The sequence below is a fragment of the Euprymna scolopes genome, chromosome 14 (assembly GCF_053919585.1).
Source record: "Euprymna scolopes isolate OS-2025 chromosome 14, ASM5391958v1, whole genome shotgun sequence".
Taxonomy (NCBI): domain Eukaryota; kingdom Metazoa; phylum Mollusca; class Cephalopoda; order Sepiida; family Sepiolidae; genus Euprymna; species Euprymna scolopes.
This window is the reverse complement of record NC_136495.1, coordinates 37,368,232-37,389,882: the sequence shown is the minus strand read 5'-3', so window position 1 is coordinate 37,389,882 and position 21,651 is coordinate 37,368,232. Positions and strand designations below refer to the sequence as shown.

The following is a 21,651-nucleotide window of genomic DNA, read 5'->3' as shown; positions in this document are numbered from 1 at the left end:
TTCAAAACCATTTCATTAAATGTCATATTTATAATCCATATCGTGTTCATATTAAAGAATTGAGTAGTCAAATGGTTAAATCAGAGAAGAATATGTTTCTGGAAAAAAAAAAAGAAGTAAATAAAATCACTTATCAAACTTGTTAAAAACATTTTTTCCATTAATCTAATACATAAAGAAAAGTCGGTTGAATTTTCAACATCAGACCTTAATAGCATTGCATCTGATTCTCTCTGGCAAGTGATTTATGGAATTTTACAATTTGTTTGTCATATAATGAAAAGGGAATGCCAATTTTTTTCATTGACCGCATAGTCTATTTGGACAGATATATCCTTCAGAAAGAGACAGTACATGACAAACATTGCTATTTTTCAATGGACAGTCGTTTATATTCATTAGCCAATCACATCGCTGCACTGAGAGAGAGAGAGAGAGATTTTGGCCAAATTAATTTATTATTGATATTACTATCATAAAAAAAAATATATGTCCATATATTCATTTCTTTTCTAACAAGTAGTATAACAAAATTTACAACATTAATTGTGTGTGTTTTGTGTTACTTCTCATATGCTTGCTTTTGCCAAAGTTTTTTTAATCAAACTACATCATTGAATTACAATAACTTTGTATCGCTTGGCCTTCGGGATAAGATCAAAGTGTAATATCTGTTCTTCAGATGCTGCACTTCTATTTCTTGTTCTCTTTCGGTGGAGGAGAAATCCTTCACGACTGAGACAATTTTTATTTTTGTACCTTTTCTCCACGTTAAAAAACGACCCTGGTGTCTAACTCTGTCCCATGGGGAGGCATAGTAAATAGGTACAATAACTTTGTAAACAACAGATCATAAACAATTTTTTTTACATTATTTTAATGAATAGTTTTATGGTTTTGCTTTCTATGAATAAAAACAAACGCATATACTGACTAAAAAATCAGTCCCGTATTAGAGAAGGTAAGTACAAAGTATTTTGTTAACTAGAAAAATACTCATTCCAGAACAGGTAAAATTAATTCCTTGAACAGAAAATATTTTTCAACATTTTTATGTTATCATATGAAGATTAAAATCAACATATGTTACTAAACCTTGTGTCTAAAATCCTTATTACATGATTTGGATTCTAAAAAATGTCTTAAATTTGAGTGTCTTTAATAAAAATTGAAATTCAGAGAATCTTAATTAGTGTCTAATGAGAATGGATCAAATTTAATGTAAATCTGAAACACTTGAATTTTCAAATTAGTGTGTAAGACTAGACTATGACCCTTAAAAGCCCTTAAAAATACCAAAAATAAACCTAACAGTTCGATGCCTCTGTTCAGTCTCGAAAGACAAAGGATACCCACTGTAGGGGCAGCTGTGCATGTAATTGTGAAGCAAGGGTTGCTCAATCCCTAATTACACCTCTCCTGAATCGGCACTGTGTGGGTTCGGTGGCAAGGAGAAGTACAGGATGACTGGAAACAATGCTGACATAAACGGAGAGCACATACAATTCCTGGAAGTCCCAAATGGTCACACATTTAGTACTGACCAGGTTCACATTGCTTAACTTCGGTGATTCAGTGGGAACTGATGTGTCAACATGATTATGCCGTATAAATATTACCTAACAATTAGGTAATATTTATTAATGGGTGTAAAATACTTATTGTTAAAATTTTAAAAATTCAAAAGTATATAAATTTTCAGAAAGGGATCTTACCCCTGTTTGTCCCCTTTGCAGAAAACTAACTATAGCAATATTACTCACTCTTACAATTAGCAGTTGTTTTCTGAAATTCATAATGATCAGTTAATTAGTTTAGGAGTAAATCCTTTACATTCAAATGAATAAACATATATACATATCTAACTTTATATAAATAGAGATAAAATAAAAACAATTTCTTTTTTTTTTTTAATAATCATATTTAAAAATAAATTTTTAATTGAAAGCTAACCTAAATACTCCCAGACAACACCAAGAGGTTATAACTAGTAAAAAAGAAAAGATTAATAAGATAAAAGAAAAAAGTGGATAAGAATATGTACTCTACTTACCTTATTCTCTTTAGAGTAAAGTGGACGATGAATCGGAACTGAATAATCTGGGTCTTTTTTGTCCTCTAAAGTCCACGCAGAATTGTCCTGTAGAAAAACATGAAACAAGATTTGTAAGCAAATTTAACATTTTTAAATGATAATTTAATATCTTCTTTCAAACATTCTTGTAAAACTACATATTGAAATAGTAATGTATAACAGAGATTATTTCCCTTGAACCATATTCAAGCTATCGCTTTTGATTTATTGATAAGGTAAGAAAGAAAAGGGGTTAACTCTTCAATTATTATGCACAGACATTTAAAAAAAAAAATTAGTAATTATGCCCATAATTGTCACAACTTTTTTGTATCAAGTTTTATTATGTCCCTCTTACGCTTGACAAACCTTTTTGAGAAATAAATGTGAACTCTACCGTTCTTTTATTATTTTTTTTTTTTTGTGTGTGTGTGTGTGTGTGTGTGTGTGTGTGTGTGCATGTGTGACTCCATCGACCCTCTGAAGGCCTTAGTTGTCTGTTGAGGCTACGTTCATCAACCAGTTGATCAATTCATTTCCCCATCTGCTTCGCACTATGACCGTGTTCTATGTCCAACTCTGAATTCTTGTCAATTGTTAGAAACCCAAGACCATCTGCAAACTTTTCCCAACTGGAATAAACTGTCATAAAACTTATCGCCTCTCCTAAAAATTAACTCTAAAATACATTGACTGATCTTTTATTTCCGTTATTGCCACACCTTTTTTATTGTGAACAACTTTCTCTCCATTGTTTTACTGATAAACCTATCTCCTCTCTTTATTTGTCATATTTCTTTTTTATTTTTCCCTTTACTTCCTAACACTTTTTTGGGGGAAGGGAAGGTCCAACATGAAAGTGTTCATGTTGGAAACAGCTCTCCACCACATGCATGGCTATAAAACCAATAAAATAAAATAATATTCTAATATTGTAAAAATTATCCAAAATTTTAAAAACAAGTTTTCTGCTTTTCTTATAAAAGTATTCTTCATTTTTTTTTTTTCAGTCTATGTACAGCAATGCAAAGTGAACCATTTGTAGAAAAGGTTGGTGCTAAGTCATCTACTATTCATCATTGTGTTGTGACGATGGTGCAGAGACACTAAGGGATAAGCAGCCATGGCTAGCATGCATTCTTTACAAAGAAACAGTAACTGCATGTAAGAACAAGCCTGGAACCGTCTGCTTTTGAGGCGACAGTTGAATGCACATGACTACGCAAAATAGGAGCTTTTGTCAATCTAACAAAAGAGTAACATTTTTTGCTTGGTGAAGAGATCTTTTTTGGACACCACATAGCTAACGCTGTTCACGCACATTTCGGATTGTTGTTAAGATGATTTTGTTTTCAGCTGCTGTTTATCTGAGAACTCATAGCACCACTCGATTGAATTAAAATACAGGGTGGGGGCATAGATACTGTTACAAAATATCCCAAGAAAATAATTTATTACAAAACTCAATTACAGAAAATGATTAACAAATACTGAAGGAACAATATGGCATATTCGTTATTCAAAATGGTTCCCTTTAAATCTTCACTACACTTTGAAGTCTTTTGCGGAAATCATCTATAGCAGCACGTACAACATCTAAGGGTATTTTCTCCCAGTATTTATTCAATTTTATCTTAAAATCTTCAATACTTTGACAAGAAGTAGAGCAGGCTTCACTCTCCAGGAATGACCACAAAGAATAATCAAGAGCATTAAGATCAGGTGATGAGGAAGACCATTCTTCTTTGCTGATCCAGGATGAACAGTTGTCTCTACACCACTGCTGTGTTAAATGAGCAGTGTGGCTTGTCACACCATCTTGTTAGAGAGTCCAAACTTCATCACTGTATACAAAATTACACCATGGGATCAGTGCACCTACTGAATGTATTCAATGTAACATTATTAATTTCGACCCCTTGAGGAAGAAAAACAAGTGGGGATTTTACTCTCAGAAATGGCTGCCCAAACTATTACCGATTTTAGTTTCTGAGTCCTGAAAACTTCTCCTGCATTATCAGGTATTGCCTCATGACTTCTCACAAGGATTCTATCATTTTGACGAGTGTCGTGACTGTTGAAATGAGAATAACTTTTCACATGTGAAGATGTTATTGAGCATACCTTCTCTGATACGGTTTAATAACTATTGATTTTTGAGGAGTCTCTTTGCAATTGTAGGTGGAGAGAGCTGTCGCTTTTGGTGCTTATAGGGTGACATTTCCAGGTCATTTCAACATATTCTTTGCATAATCCTTAGTGATGTTTGAGTTTCTTTTGCCATTTGTCTCATGCATCATCTTGGATTTCATACGATTTTTCCCCTGACATTTTGACGAGTGTAGGTGTTCTGGAGGTGTTGGGACAGCCTGATCGTTGGCTATCTTTGTATCAAAGTTTCCCGGTAACAACAAAACATCCTTTTAATAAAGATTCTGTTAGTTTTGAGGTTTTTCCCTAACTTGAATATTATTGGTGAATCCAGGTCTTTCTCATGAATCTTCTTTTCAATTCAACAGACATTGTAAAAAATTAGTATCTTTTGTTTTGGAAAAATAATAACTCATATATTACGTTATCATATAGTGAAAATGAAATAGTAAATTCATTTTAACATTATCGTAAAAAAATAGTTCAAAAATTCTGTAACAGGACTTATGCCCCAACCTGTAGGTGTTGTTGCTACTAAGAATGAACTCTTCTGCTTTGCTGGTGAAGGAGAAAAAGAAAATAATCCAAGACAAGAAAGAAGTGAGTATACTGAGAGTTGATATTGTGTAAGTGTTCTCAGTTATTGCAACTACCTGTTTTCATGTGTTTAAAACAATATCCAGGGAATTCAGCACAGCTTGCCCTTTAAGAACTGCCGTAGGTTGATGATTTGGTAATCCTTGCTGAAGCAGAAGAAGAACTGCATATATGCCGCAGACAAATGGTCCTAACCTGCATATTCTGAAAAATTTTAGTAAGTTTTCTTGCAAAGTTTGCAGATTTGGTGTTGGCAGCAATTCTCTATTCTGCACAATTTGTCATTAAGTGCAAAACAGGTGCAGTGGACAGCTAGAATGATTAAGCCCTATTGAAGACTATCTCTATGGAGGATGTGCTGATACTGCTCATCCAATTGAAGGCATGCATTGCACGAGTTGAAGGTTGTAGACTCATTATCTTTGTGAGAAAATCTGTATTAAGTTTGATCATGTACATACGGATTACATGGAGGAAGTTTTGTATGTTTTAATATGTCATTCATTTTTACTTGGGGTTGAGTTTGCAACAGTCATGTCCCTAGTGCAATGTTATATTAGAATGAAGTCAGAGCTCTCACCAAATCAGTCTGTCTAAGAATGTAGAGGAATGATAAGACTGATTTGGAGGATTTGTGGTGTGCATCTTAATAGAGTTAGTTCTGACTTATTGCTATTGAGGATGAAGATGCTCAGACTGGAGTCGACTCTGCATCGACTCTGCATATAAACAACCTACAGTGGTATGGATATGTTGAATGATCTATACTAGTGGGGGATATGAATTATGTTTGATCTTTCATGTACAGACTCTATGGGGCAAATTTTGTGAGCTTCTTCTCATCTTTAACTGTCATTCAGTCTCATTTGTTAGTTGGGATCAAGTTTACAACAGTTATGTCCATAATGCCATGTTATATTGCAAGTGAATGCTGTGATTCCATGGTCAATTCTGGAAAAGCCTAGCACAAACAAGTGAAGCAATCACCGTCCTTGTCCAGAGTCTTAGTGAACTGCTTGATTAAGCTGAGCTTGATGTGCAACAGTGGGAAGAGTATTCTGCCTCTGTCCACCACCACCAGAGGGTCGTTGATGACGTTCTTTTCATTGCAAGGCACCAATTCCTCCTGCACAGGCCAGTGCTTCTTCACGTAATGCTACACCAATGTTTGGAAGATTTTGAGGTTTTATGACTTCAAACTGATCTCTTTTCGGCATAATCACCCAGAACTGTTTAACCTGAATACTTCTTGTCATTAAAATAATCATTTCCAATCAAAACAGTTATTTGACATGGCATTTTACCTCCACCAACTTCTTCTAAAATGCCCATACATAAAAATATGTGAACAAAAACGTAAAAATAACACATGGCTGTAGTTAAAAAACTTGACCTAATTGAGCAAAACCAATGTGACTTCATGAGGATTCAGTGCATCAGATTTGTCCTAACTCAGCTGAAAAAATGCAGACAACAAATTTGTTGTTGACAAGTGTAATTAAAAATTAAGAAAAAAATGTGTGGTTTTTTGAGTCACTCATTGAGCTTGGATTAAATTGTTTGCATCAAGAATAAGCGAGTTTGCAAAATCAGTTAAATTAAAACAATCAAAAGACAAAATAAAAAATTAGTCTCTTTCTGCATTTTATCTTTCTCACTCTTTCTCTCTTTAATAGTCATGTCAATTTTTGGATGCATCTCATTCTTAGTTAATAAACATAGTTATAGTTTTGTGATGTACACCTTAACAGAGTTAGTTTTGACTCTGCTGTTGGAGCTGAGGTGCCCAGATTGGAGTTAGCTCTGCATTGCAATTGCTTGAGACATGTTGAATGAAGATTTGGCTGGATTAACAGATGTACACACATCTCAGTTGAGAGTAACTGACGAAAAGGCAGGTCAAAGACAACTTGGAGTGAATCAGGCAAAAATTGCTTCAAGTAATGACATATAGAAAGCAAGGTAAATAATAGAATTTTGTGGAGAAAATCACTTTGAACTGCCATGTGGAAAAGAAAAACACTAATCAATAGCGAAGAACCATATTTTAAAATAAATATTTTTAAATAGGCATTTATTCCAGTGTTTCGAGTAAATTTGTTTAAGTTGTTTTAGGGAAGTGTTAACTAAGAGATAAGAGCCTCCATAGTGTCACACACACACAATATTGAGTACAGAAACATAAGTACCTTTTTGTTGTGTTACATTTTAAATGTAATCATGTTTCTTTTTGTTTTGTTTTTTTTGAGGGAGGGTCTGTTACCACTTAGACTTAAGGTAAATGTATGTGAAAGATTATAATATATATATAATTAATGTACATAGTTATCTATGTACATTTCCATTAAAAAAACAAAAACAAAAATAGCAGTATTTTGTTTTTTTAATGGAAACGGCTCCAGATAAAGCATAAAGCCATTTGATATAAAAAACTAAAAAAAAAAAAAAAAAAAAAAAAATGTTTCAAGTTCAAAAAACAGTCAATGATAAATGTTATATATAAATGGATTCTGAGCCAGAAAACAATAATTTGACCACCTTTCTCAGAAACATCACTTATGGAATGCGAGTGCTAAAAGACAAAATAAGTGAGAGTTATAAAAGTAAACACTAAGTCTACTAGCATATTATCATTATAATATAGATAATGACTAAAAATTGTGTGTATGAAAAAGGGACACACTTACCTGTGTCTTTTGTGAAGATGGTTGATCTTCTAACGTGAAAGAGAAATCAAAATTTGGCGACTTCTTTTTACCATGGCTGCATTCCAATATGTGATGTCCATGCCGATCCATTATTTGACAATAATCAGCTAAAAGATTAGAAAAAAAAATTAGTTTACAACAAAAATTAGTTTAACAAGAGATACCAAGAATACATAAAATGTCCTCAGAATCGATACTGTCTAATAGATAAATTAAAATACAATATGAGAATCATCTATTATATAAATCTCACCTGTCTGTTTAAATGTATGTATGTAGGTTTGCCTAAAACTTTCGACAGAAGCAATGGATTTTCACGAGATCAGTATCATTTTGAAGCTTGACCCTTCGGACAGCAAATATTGAAAAATTGGCTAAAAACACTAATTCCTCCACCCTCAACTGGGCACTTTTCTACAAGGAGGGGGGTGTCGCTTTTTTCAGCGATAATTTTGAAAATTATTCCCCCTTTTCGATTTACTAAACTTAATTTAAACCTTTGCCACTATCGTTTTGGCGATGGATGCAACAGCAAAGATGTCAAGTTTTTTTTCTCCTTCGCAGTACGGGTTCAAGCCTGCCTGCCTGCCTACTACCACTTTTTCTTTTACTCAACCAACACCCTTACACACACCTCCAAACACCCAGGCAACGCTGGGCACCCAGACTAGTTAATTTTTAACCATAGATAAAGTTACGATTAATAATAATATTATATATATATGTGAGAGAGAGAGAGAGACAGACAGACAGACAGACATACTAATCTATAGTAATAAGTAGTAAGATTATACATCTAAAAAAAATAGGTTTAAGGCTTCCAAAATTCATGCTAGAATTGTCCACAAGGAGGCATGGCGTAATGGATAAAGTGCTAGGTGAAATTCAGTTGTAAATGAAACTTTTCTGGAGGTTGAAGGTTCAATTCACAGTGTTGGCAATACTCACAATACAATTGTGAATTACTTAAAATTTCTACCAGATCAATGCTGATGGCACAAATGATTTGGTTTGAGACTCCATGCAGATTAGAGCTGAACAGAAAAATTCCAGAATTTGACAAGAGACACCTGAAGAAGATTAGAGTTTACATCTGCCAAAACATTGAGAACAGCAGTCTGAACAAGCCAAGTATGCAGGGTCCCCATCCACGAGTGAAAAATTTACTTTCACAATGACTAATATTTGTGCAAAATTTTTTTTAAATTCAAAGAGTGGTTATTGCGAAAAGTATGGACGAATGATTTGGGGGCAATTTTACTACTATAATGGCTCCTGGGGGGCAACCAGAGTTACCCCGGAAAATCTGTTCTGGCAAAAATTTACTTTCACCATGACTAATGTTTGTGCCAATTTTTTTTTTAAATCCAAAGTACGGTTATTGAGAAAAGTACGAACAAATGAGAAGACAAACGGATGACTGAGGGTGAATTATTAGGTCCAATCCCTCCTTTGTCGGGTACCAATAATTGAAATAATAAAGATAAAGTAAAGTTAATAACTCCTATCCATCTTTGTGATCGATAGCATTTGTAAGAAAAAGGTACATAAACCTGTTTAGTTACCGATTGATGGCAAATATTGGTCCCTAATGTTACTATTTGTTATGATAGTGCACTTCATCTTTTCTGTCCTGGATCAAGGCAGGAGAAATCCTTCTACACTGAGGCAATTTTTATTTTCGACCCAATTCCAAAATGTCCCTTTTTGGAGAACTGAATTTTCTCCCTGTTAAAAAGTAATGTTATGTTTAATTCTGCCATAATGTAATTACTAAATAATGATAGTAACCAAAAAGGGGGCATTTTTATTGGTCAAAATTTGTTTTTTTGTGCCATTTTGGATTAATTGGTATTTTATGTGGCTCAGAAATGCTATGCATTTAATATAATAAAATCATTGCAGTGCTTATCGGTTTTCCAAAAACAAAAAAAGCAACATTTTTTAAGATTGAGAAATAAAATGTTTCACTGGTAGTATGTATGTCCAGCACTTAACAATGCCCTCCAAAAAGGAGCATTTTTATCTGGAAATGAAGGATAAGAGAGCTCCTTTTATATTCAGCGGAGAAGGATCGTGAGCAACTCCAATCGGGGCTAAAAAGTTCAGTTTTAGTACTCTGTACTCCTTACTTCAAATTTATTTAATTTAATTTTTTTTTAACAATAAGTTTAAGCTAAACTCTTTAAGGTGTTTTTATAACTATAGTAAATGTTACCGAGAAGGGGGAGGATAAGGTATGCATGAAAATTAGACATGAACACTCAAACAATTTAGACTTCTCAATTTTTGTATAGAAGCAAGTGTGACTTGTCACGTCAGTGTTACATTTCTAAATGGGCCATTTTAGAATCCTTTCAAATATACCAGTCACTCAGTAGAAAGCCTTTAAAGTCATAGTTTGCTTAAAGCATTGTTTAGTGCGATAAAAAGGAAATTTATAGAAGGCAATACAATGCAGAGGTACAATGGATCAGCACAAACTGAAGTGAATTAAGAAATAACAGTAGAATAAGCTATGCAGATTCACCTACAATATATATGGGGGTTTTTTTGGCGGGGGAAGGGGGGCTATGTTGATAGTATAAAGTACATATACTAGCAGTTCAGCCTAGCTTTGCTCGGGTCCTATGTACTGTTCATAACTTTATGTGCATATGTATATATGAAAAAGTTTGACTCATGTCCAGGTAACCTACATCTAAAATTTCAAGTGTTTAGACGCAAAATTGCCAGAGGAGTTTGGTAGAGTCTGCAAAGGTCAACTCTTTCAACTTTGACCTCTTGGCAGACAAATTTTTGTCCAAAAACTGATTAAAAAGCTTGCCCTATGCCTGAATACACTATGCAAAATTTCAAATGTTTAGACCTAAAATTGGTTGAATAGTTTGCTAGAGACCTCAAAGGTCAAATCTTTTGAACTTTGACCCCTCGGCAGCCAAATATTTGGTCAATAAACGATCAAAAATCTTGCCCTAGACCAGAAATTGACTGATTAATTTAGTAGAGACAGCAGAAGTCAAATTTTTTTTTTTAACTTCGATCCCAATTTTGACCCCTTAACATTTATTGTTTTGAGCTCAAATCAAATTAAAAAGTTTGATCTATGTCCAAGTCACCTACATCTAAACTTTCCAGTGTTTAGACCCAAAATTGGCAGAGGAGTTTGGTAGCGTTTTCAAAGGTCAAATTGTTGAACTTTGACCCCTTGACAGCCAAATTTATGGCCGAAAACCGATTAAAAAGATTTTCCCAAATCTCAATACCTCTTATGTCAAATCTAGAGTCTGTAGACTGAAAATTGACAGTAGATCGTTAGGGAAATGTACACTTTTATAGATATACTAGCATTTCAGCCTGGCATTGCCCGGGTGTTCGGAGGTGTATGTTGAGAAAAAAAGAAAAAAAAAAAAAAGAAAAAAAAAAAAAAGGTCAATTTTTTTAACTTTGACGCCTATTATGACCCCTAAACATTTGTTTTGGGCTCAAATCAAGTTATTAAGTTAGATCCACGTCCAAGGAACCTATATCTAAAATTTCAAGTGTTTAGACCCGAAATTGGCAGAGGAGTTTGGTAGAGTTCTCAAAGGTAAAATTGTTGAACTTTGACCCCTTAATCGCCAAATTTCACCGAAAACAGATTACAAAGATTTTGCCCAATCTCAGTACCCTGTATATCAAATTTCGAGTCTGTAGACTGAAAATTGACAGAGTTATTGCATAGGAAAATGTACACAGACACGTTCACTTTTATATATATAAAGATATATATATATATATAAAAGGGAAAGTGTATGTGTCTGTGTACATTTCCCTACGCAATAACTCTGTCAATTTTAAGCCCACAGATTCGAAATTGGATATACAGGGTACTGAGATTTGGGAAAATCAATGTGATTGATTTTCGGAGAGAAATTTGGCGATTAAGGGGTCAAAGTTAAAAAATTTGACCTTTGAGAACTCTACCAAACTCCTCCTACAATTTTGAGTCTAAACACATGAAATTTTAGATATAAATTCCTTGGACATGGATCTAACTTTATTTGAGCCCTAAAAAATAAATTTTAAGGGGGTCATAATAGGGGTCAAAGTTAAAAGAATTGACCTTTTTTTTATTTGTTTTTTTTTTGCTCAGCATACACCTCAAAACACCCAGGCAACGCCGGGCACCCATGCTAGTACGTCTATATTTTTGTTTAATCTATTAGTCTATCTATCTATCTATAAAAGTGAACATGTGTGTGTGTGTGTGTGTGTGTGTGTGTGTGTGTGTGTGTGTGTGTGTGTGTGTGTGTGTACCTTTCCCTACGCAATAACTGTCAATTTTTTAATTCAGAAACCTTAACCCTGATCTAATAATTATTTTCTAAAAAACAAACATTTTCACCTGGTCAAAATGATAAGACCACTGATAATTTATCTAACAAAAGGCAATTATAAATTACTAAAAAGGGTCTCAGTATTTAGTATAGCCTCCATTATTACGAATTACTTCAAAAATTCTCTTTGGCATGCTTGCGACTAAGTTTTTTATCAGTTGCGAAGGAATTTTATCCCATGTACTGAAAACTGAATCAGAAAGTTCTTTTATCGAATCATACTGGGTTCCATCCTTGAACACTTCTTTTGCCATCCATCCCCAAAGATTTTCAATGGGATTGAGGTCCAAAGAACATGCTGGATGATCTAACAATTCTATATTATTTGAAGAAAAGTATTCTCGTGCTTGTCAAGAAGTGTGTATCGCAGCGTTGTCTTGCTGGAAAATCCAATTTCTTCCACACAGACGTGGACCTCCAGTCCTGATAGAAGCATTTTCAACCATTGAAATATACTTCAACGATGTTTGCCGGCCTTTCACTAATTGCAATTTTAGGGTCCCAGCTGACAAGAAAGTACCCCAGATCATTAAAGACCCTCCTCCACTATGCCGAGTTGAATAAGTCTCTTTGGGCAAATTTTTATCATGCTAATAGTGTTGAAATCCATCCGGACCATCTAGATTAAACTTTTTCTCATCGGAGAAAATTACATTTTCCCACTTCTCTTCATCCCAAGACTGGTATTTGACGGCATATTTAAGTCGGTTAGTTTTGTGCTGTTCAAGAAGACGTGGTTTCTGCAGTCGCTTTAAATGATTGAAACCCTTCATTTTTAGATGCCTTCTGATGGTTTTAGGACTACATTCTGTTGCTGTTTGGCTTTTCAATCGACTTGAGCTCATACTGGAGGTTTTTTTTAAAACTTCTGATACGGCAATCCAGTGATGGGGTTATTTTTTTTGGTCGACCTGGACTCTTTATCCCCATATTGATCTGGATTTCTTAAAAAATTTGTGATGACTGTTTTGCTATGATTCACTTCGTTTGCAATGGATCTATGGGAGAGTCCACCCCTATTAAGCTCAAAGATCCTTCCTCTCTCAAACTCTGATAATGGTTTCCCTTTTGCCATTCATAATTTAGTAAGATGTTTTTTATTCACTAACAAGTTTCTTTTAGTAACACAGAAAGCGTTTCATATTCATTTTTTCCAAACTAGCCGATTTTATTAAAGTGGTCTTATCATTTTGACCAGGTGAAAATGTTTGTTTTTTAAAAAATAATTATTAGATCAGGGTTAAGGTTTTGAATGAAGCAGATTTCATTTTTTTTCATCATATTTTTCCTTTTGGCAATGGTTTCAACCATTTGTTTGATTAAAAATTTGATAATATGCGTAAACGCTTACTTTCTTAAGTGGTCTTATGATTTTGACCAGGACTGTATATGCATAAATATTGTATTGATAAAATTGAATCTGCATAACTTATTCCAACGTTATGTGTCTTAATTTGCTTCAGTTTGTAATGATCCGTTACACCTCTGCATTGCATTGCCTTCTATAAATAACCTTTTTATACCTTTAAAATTATTTTCTTAAAGATTCAAACTTTTTTCCTATTTATGACAATTATTTCAATGCTTGATGAGTAAATATAACAAAGTTTGTTTGTTTTCTTCTTTATTTTTGTACATAATTTTGCTATTATTATTCACTCACAAGAAGTTCTCACACAGGTCAACACCAACAATCACTCACTGGCAATAACTTGTATGTTCCCTGGAGTTTGAGAGACAACAAGTCTCCCCAGATCTCCAGTAATCGCCATCTCTCACAATAACTATTGCAAATGGCTTTGCATTATCGTAACAGACACTTACCATTGATTGGCAATGGCCATTGGTATTCTTGAGGTTTGGGTGGGAAAAGCCTCCTCGTCACAGTTCTTTGCACTCTTCCAGTGATGGTTTGGATAGTACTCTCCTTCCTTAGTCCTCCCATCCTCCCTGACCCTTCATGATTCTTTAGCCAATGTTGACATCATCAGTTTTTTTTTTTTTTGAAAGTGAGCATAGTTAACTTTTTTGGGGGGAAATGAGGGATATAAAAAGTTATTTAAAAAAGTCGTTAATAGTAAAACTAAAGAAATATATTTTGTTTTTATAAATTACAGTCATATTCTTATATATACAAACTAATCCACATTTTACTTATATTTAAAAAAAAAAAAAAAAAAGGCAAACGTTAGCTAATTTTGAATGAACATAAAACATTGTTTGAAAATGTCTTACAATGGTGCGCAGTTTCCTGCCAATTACTGTGCTCATCAAACATCTGCTCTTGGACGAGTTTCACATCAGTCGGAACTTGTTCTGTTTGTAACTTGGTGTTCTGTTGCTGCCAAAAATCATGTTTCCGTTGATAATCTTTCAAATCGTTCAATGTGCGCTGCAAGGATCTGGGGAAAACAAAACAACAATCATATTAAGGACCCTATGTCAATGGCAATTAAGTTAGCTAGTGTGAATTTTGTCAAGGGTCACATCAAGTGCATGTCTTTATAATCCTAATCTGAAAATACTACAAATATTGTCATCTACGTATCATCATCAGATTTGGTTTAATGTCTGTTTTAATTGTTTGCATTCGATGACTTTTAGAAATTGATTTCAAAACTAACCTATCCAGGTCGTTATCCCCCTTTCTTTAAAGTCTATTCATATTACTTCCTCCCAGTTTTTTCTTGGCCTCTTCCTGTACATTGAAATTTCTTGGTCTTTAGCATCAAATCTTTCTTGGAGTTTATACAATAAATCCATTTCTTTTTTTGCTTTTTGTAAAATCTGTTCTATCTAAACACTTTCTCACACTTGAGTCTATTCTCTATCTCTACAAATCTACAATCAGATCATGTATGGAGTACTATTATCATATTATTTGGGTTGGTGAAGTTCTCCTTTCAACATTCTTGATGAGGTGCACAAACGTATCTGTAAATTGATTAGCTACACCCCTTTTTTCTTCTCTGCAACCTATTTCTCACAGACATGATGTTGCTAGTCTCAGGTTTTTCTATAAATACTTAAATCTTAGTCTTTGCTATAAATTATAGCATGCGTTCTCCAGTTTTCTGACCTATTCCCTGCTTCCTTTGTTCCAGCTCATTTGATTCGGTCTAGCAGTCTCCATTAATTCATTGTTTTAATAACTCACTGTAATACAGATTTCTATTCCAGGAGTTTCTTTCCAAAACTGCAAATTTGTGGAACATTTTGTTGCCAGTTTTACTTCTACCTATAGCCTTAGTCTTTTCAAGACTAAAGCCAATAGGGATCTTCTATCTTTGTGGTAATCATCTTTCATTCAGTTAGCTCTTTGCATCAAGTGGCTTCACACCTTGTCTGGAGTGATTTTCATAAAGACTGAGCAGGCGATTTTATAAGAGCTAGCATATATCAAATCCAGGGTCCCTTGACACCAAAACCAAAGCATTGACCATTACAGAAATTTTTTCCCTGTCAATTCAGGTATCACTTTGATCCTATGCAGTTCTAGTATATCTGCCCTTCCAGGCTTTACCTTCTCTCTTTGAGAAAGGTAGTTTATTGTTAATCGCCTGAGGCACCCCTACTGGGGAATGCTGACGAGGCTTTGCAGGCAATTTTTGCAGAATAGAATGCTCCTCTTTTTGGGTGCCGGCTTTTTCAAATCTTACTTTCTGACCCTTGTGTTACATCATCCTGGGAGGACAAAAACTAATCCAACTCCCATATTATTATTTTAAACAAAAACGGTCATCACACAAAAGGAAAACAAGACCTTATAAACAACTACAAAAAGTATTTATTTAAAATACTTACACCATTGGATGTAGGTTAGAGAAAATTTAACAGGGTTTGAGTGAAACTATATATCTATAAAAGTGAAAATGTCTGTGTGTGCGCGTGTGTGTAGATTTCCCTACCAAATAACTGTCAATTTTTGGTCTAGAGACTCGAGATTGACATAAGGAATATTGAGATTTGGGAAAATCTTTTTAATTGGTTTTAAGCCAAATATTTGGCTGTCAAGTGGTCAAAGTTCAACGATTTGACCTTTGAAAACTCTAACAAACTCCTCCGCCAATTTTAGGTCTAAATACTTGAAATTTTAAAATGTAGGTTACTTGGACATGGATCAACAGTCTTTATGAAAAAAAAGTAAAATGCTTAACAGTTTGTAGGAAAAAAGAAAAAAGTTCCAATAGTCTTTTAGAAATAAAAAGAAAAAATTCAAGTCTTTAGTGGAGGGGGAAAAATGAAAATTTAAAAGGGAAAAAATTTTTTGAACCAAGGAAATGAAAAAAATGTCTGCTTACCTGTGTTGAGCTTCCAACGCACATTCAAGTTTAGCGTGACAAACAACTGCATGCTTACGCTTTGCAGCAGCTTCGAATTCTGGTTGAATTTTTAACGTGTTTTCAAAACATATCACAGATTTGTTGTATTCACCCAAAACCTAAAAATACACAGCACACATGGTAAGTAAAACAAAATAAAATATTTATTTTTAATACACACATCATAAAATATAATAAAGAAAAATACCCGTCCCAGGACAGATATTCTGTCAATCTAATATATAATAAAAAGACTGAATGATTTTAAACAAGACATAAAAACATTAAAGTTAACAAATCCAACTTTGCTTTGGACAAACCAATTTTCATTTGTTATTATTGTACCAGATTATGAAATTTTGAGTATTGGTACGGTTTATGAACTATGCTAAAACTGGCTATTTACATAATTAGACAGAAGATGCCGAATGAAAACGCCCCAACCTCAAAATCAAAACGATGCAACACTGTCAAATAGGAATAATTCATGAGAAAACATTTAAAACAAGAAAAACAGTCATCGTATGTTAAATTTTATGAAAAAAAAAATGTTTATTTTTGACAAAGAAAGTTTAAGGAAACTGTTACATTTTAATACAAAAAAGTTATGGTTTCTTTGTTATTTTAGTTTTTATCTAACTTTTTACTCATTTTTTTTGTACAGTTTATGGACCAAATCTACGAGGTTAGGGTTAAGGTAAAAAAAAAAAAAAAAATTTTTACATTTTTTTTTTAAGGGTTAGAGTTAAAAATAAAACCCTTTTTTTACATTGTTTTTAGGGTTAGGGGTTATGGTGAAAAAGTTTTTGTTTTTTGTTTTTTTTTGTTTTTTACATATTTTATATCTTTCAAGAGATTGAATTGGTTATCCTAAAATGCTGAAATTCATTATCAATTTAATCAATTGTTTTAATTTGATGAATTTTATGATTTGGTCAAGTCAATATTGCAAATTGTTGCCTACCACAATCTGATTGGCTAAGCCCGTCAGCATTTTCCAGCTACTTACATAAATGGAAGATGATGATGAAAAGTCAGTTTCAGCATGGATCACAAACTGTATCAGTACCAAATTTTGAACAAGTAGTAGTATTAATTTATGTTGTTCTTAGTTATTATGGCCTAAAATAAGGATTGAAGATTATACAGCAGCTTTGTAACTCACTTCCCATATTTTGTCCTTTAGTTTTCATATTTCATAAACGATCATTCTGACAAAGGGGGAAGAATTTCTGTTTTGTGAATCAGAATCTGTTCATATAACATTTATAATTAACAAGTTTTTGAGGCACTTCTACACTATCAGAATGAAATTTTAAAGTCAATAAATGGAGTTTTCAGATAAGACACAATAGTCTCCGATTTTTTTGTTAATTCTAATAAATTACAATGTTAGCTTCCAAATTATGCAGTTGAAATTACCTGAATATTACTAAATTATTTAAAAAAAAAAAAAAAGAAAAAGAATTTTGAATTAAAATCTTACAAAAAAATAATAATCTAAACAATGACAGTTTATAAGCACATAATAGAACATGAATTACTTCCCCTGAACAGAAAACCTGTAGACAAGTAAAAATGGATTACCTCCCTTGAATATAACTGAATGAATTAATCTTTGATCGTTTGAATTTAAAATACACGAGAATTATTTCCCATGAACATTTAACGACATTAATTAATCTTTGAGCTTTTGGATTTAAATCTAAATAAAACGGCCATTTTGCAATTTACATCCTAGAGAGAGGATTCATTTCTCCACTGACGATGGGTTATTACCTGAAAGGACCTTTGGAATTAAACACCACCCACAGTTAAAATTCAGGTAGATAAATGAATAAATATATATTAAAAGTATATATATATAATAAATAAAAAAGAAAAAAAATTGAATTATTTTTTATTTATCTTCACACAACGACTGTACATTTCTGCATTGTTCTAGCCTTCTAAAAATACCTTTTAAAAAAAAAAAAACTTTAATCGTGTTAGCAGGTGAAAAATTGCGACCATCTTGTTTAAATCGAAACGGAAAATTACTTTCCTTTTGAACTGTGTCTTACATAAGCAAATATGATAGTTTTCTTCAAATTTTATTTTCTTTAATAAATAATTTTCTACCTTATCGATTTTCATAATTTTTGGATATAATCATCTTAAAAATATGAAGACTACGTAGATACCATTGTTTTCATGTGAAATTCAGTATTACGGTTTCCGAAATTTTGTTCTGATAGTGTAGAAGTGCCGTTTTTTACCTTATATTGATATTTCTAGCCCCTTAAATCAAGTGACTTCATGCCTTGACTGGAGTAATTTCCATTAATAAAATTATAGGTATTGATTAGTAATCAGTAGGGCTATAACAACAGCATATTTTTTTCCTTGTTTTGATTCTTAAGTATTTATCCATTGATATCTTATGTTTTTATGTAGAGTGATGTGGTTCTCAGTTGATTAATTGTGCCTGTGTCGGACATATACTTGAGAGTCAAAACAATGAAAGGAACATGCTGTTATTATGGCCCTAGTAATTAGTAAATAGTTGTAGATTAAAAAAAAAATGTCGCTCAGTTTACAAAAAATATTTATGTAATACTTTTTATGTGATCTTAATTTCTTTAAATTTCTAAAAAAAAAAAAAAAAAAAAAATTATGCTTAAAAACAACCTTTAAACTTATATAAAATTCAAACTCGGTTATTGACATTGTAAAAAAAAACTGCCTTAGTAATGTATACTCTTCCTATAATTTTTTTGTCGACCAATCAAATGTTTCCAAAACTTTTTAATAGATATTGATTTTAAAGATATTTCTGCAAGCAGTTTTCATGAACTCGGCCCAACAAGCAAAATTTCAGTTTCATCTTTTAGTGGAAAAAGACTCAATATCTAACATTACTAACTTCAATTTTCAACAAAACTAACTTCTGTTGTATTTCAGGAACCTTGAGAGAGATTACATTTTCTCCAGATGTAAAAAAAAAAGCATGCATTGATTTCATAAAGAAACAGTGATTTGTATTACATGAAGATAATTTACCATTTTTGATGAATCTAAACATATTTTTCATTCATTTTGGGACTTCCAGCATATAATAAAATGATATCCAAGGTTTAGATTATATATTTTAGGGTTTTTTTTGTTTTTTTTTACTATTTTGCAAATAACACTGCAGGTTGTTTTCATGAACTTCACTCGATAAGTAACATTTTTTTCTTAGTGCAAAATCCATCCTATATGCTTTGATTATAAATACTATAATTATAAAGAATTTAAGAAAATATTTCTAATTTGTATATTTCATAAACTTAATTGTTTAGAAGAAAAATAAAATGGAGACAAGTTTGTTGTAAATTTCAAATAAAGATTGCATCTAAAATATACATTTTTCATAGGGGACATAACTAATTACTAAAGAGAACTTGTAGTTAAAAAATGTTAACACACTGTTGCCAAAACCACACTACTCCGAATCTCAACATTCTGCTGTCAAAACTTGCTCCTCTGACCTCCAAATCAATAATGATCCTTTCTCTGAAAAAAAAAAAAAAAAAAAAAAAAAAAAATCAGGCTTCTAATATTCAACCAGGAGCATCTCATTTGCATGTCATGCGACAGCATGACAAATATGTAAAGAGAAAGGCGTCCATCTTTTTTTTCTTCTCATCTACATGGTACTCCACAGACTGCACACGAACAGGCTTGTCCTAATTTTTAATCACAAAGTTCTTTAATAATTCTGTGATATATTGGGGCCCTATGCCAGTAAGTAGAGATTATGTTAACTAGTATGAATTTCAAGAGGGTTACAGTAAGTACTTTCAGGATAACCTGGCAACAAACAGAAATAGAGTCTGTGCACCTAGTGTGAATGAGGCAGAGGGGATCAAAGGTCAGCCTCTAATTCAAAACACTAAAAAGTCAGATGTCAAATGATATTACAGAGAAATTATATCAAGTGTTCATGGAACACAATAGAGTTTCTAAAACAGTTTGAGTAGAGGAAGCAGATAAACAAGATGTGCCTCACAATGTAGAAATTTAAATGAATATTTCCTTGAGACTATCCGTTTGCTGACCATTTTAAGGCCAAGTAAGAAAATTAAGGAATTAATTTTAGCTTATCTTTTAGTCTCTCTCCTCATAAACAAAACTCTCCTCAATAAAACCTTTGAAATTGCAACAAGTCTATCTTTTCATGCACAAGTTTTTGCCTTAGTTGAACATTTTATCAACAGCCACTGAACAACAAAACCTCGCAGGAAATAGTTCACATGGAAAAATGACAATCAGAATGGGGGCCAGCAATTGTGCACGTATGTAAATAATTAAAAAAAAAAAAAAAAAAAAAAGAGACTTATTTGATTTAGTTCTTGATTGCTCACTGCCAACAAGTACACGTTTGTTTGAAAAGACTGAATGGTTTGTTTAATTTTTTTCAATTTATAATGAAATTAAATATGTGTTGTTGTTCAATAAAAATGAATGCAGAGATGGGTCAAACACTTCAGAGTCTATCTATAGAAAAAAAAAAAAAGAAAAAAAATAACTTACAGCATAAATATTACCAAGGGTGAAGTGATTAACATTCAGCTCTTTGGATACGTCAAGAGCTGCATGAACTACTATTGCTGCCTCATTAGAGTATCGTGCTCGATGGAGGACATTGGCTAAACTGATCAGTGCTACATCCTTCTGCATCCTGAAAGTAGATGGAAACACAAGAAATGAAAATTAGAACATTAGCTATCAGATTTTTTCTATTAATCATCTCTAAAAATTCAAGTTTAGACCAAGAAACAAAAAAATAAAAATGACTGAGTTTATTTAAGTGGAATATGAGTGGTCAATGACAAAAAAAAAAAATCTGACAAATTAAATTAAAATAATGCAACATTTAGTGCTTATTAAAAACTCCCCCTATATTAAACTTATTTTTTTAATAATAAAATCAAATTTTGTGACCAAATGAACAGAGAAAATATCTTGCCACCATTTTGAAAACTCCAAATAATTCAAACTTGCAAGTTTTTAGAAAGCCATTTTAAACATGTGTACAGTGGGAAACTGGTTAAAAATTATTTTCTTAATAAAAATAAAACTACTTGATCAATTTACATGATTTTTAGAATACAATGTTTCTTTCTGTCATGGGTACGTACATAATACAGATTTTTCTCTTTTTTATATAGGTGAAATTCTGGATACAAAATTTATATAAGAGTGAGACCCTGTGGAAAATCCACAATGCTTTCTACATCAATCTTTACCATGAAAAATATTCCTTTTGAAATGATAAAGGAATATCAGAGTCAATACTATAAAGATCAAATGACACTTTTTTCCTCAACATAAAAATAATTGTCGATTAAATATTTTCCAAATCAATAAAATGAATGCCACTTTTTTAAATTTAT

At 32.6% G+C, this 21,651-nt stretch overlaps 1 protein-coding gene across 1 annotated transcript in view; it reads right to left on the bottom strand.

Moving 5' to 3' along the window:
• LOC145292960 (tetratricopeptide repeat protein 17-like) overlaps positions 1–21,651 on the bottom strand; it is a 147,413-nt gene that overhangs the window by 57,025 nt on the left and 68,737 nt on the right. Inside the window, exons 7-11 of the mRNA XM_080139173.1 lie at positions 20,789–20,936; positions 16,211–16,350; positions 14,145–14,311; positions 7,510–7,637; positions 2,054–2,140 (exon numbers count right to left, since the gene is read on the bottom strand). Of these exons, the coding sequence (XP_079995299.1) occupies positions 2,054–2,140; positions 7,510–7,637; positions 14,145–14,311; positions 16,211–16,350; positions 20,789–20,936 (670 nt within the window). The remainder of the gene's footprint in view (positions 1–2,053; positions 2,141–7,509; positions 7,638–14,144; positions 14,312–16,210; positions 16,351–20,788; positions 20,937–21,651) is intronic.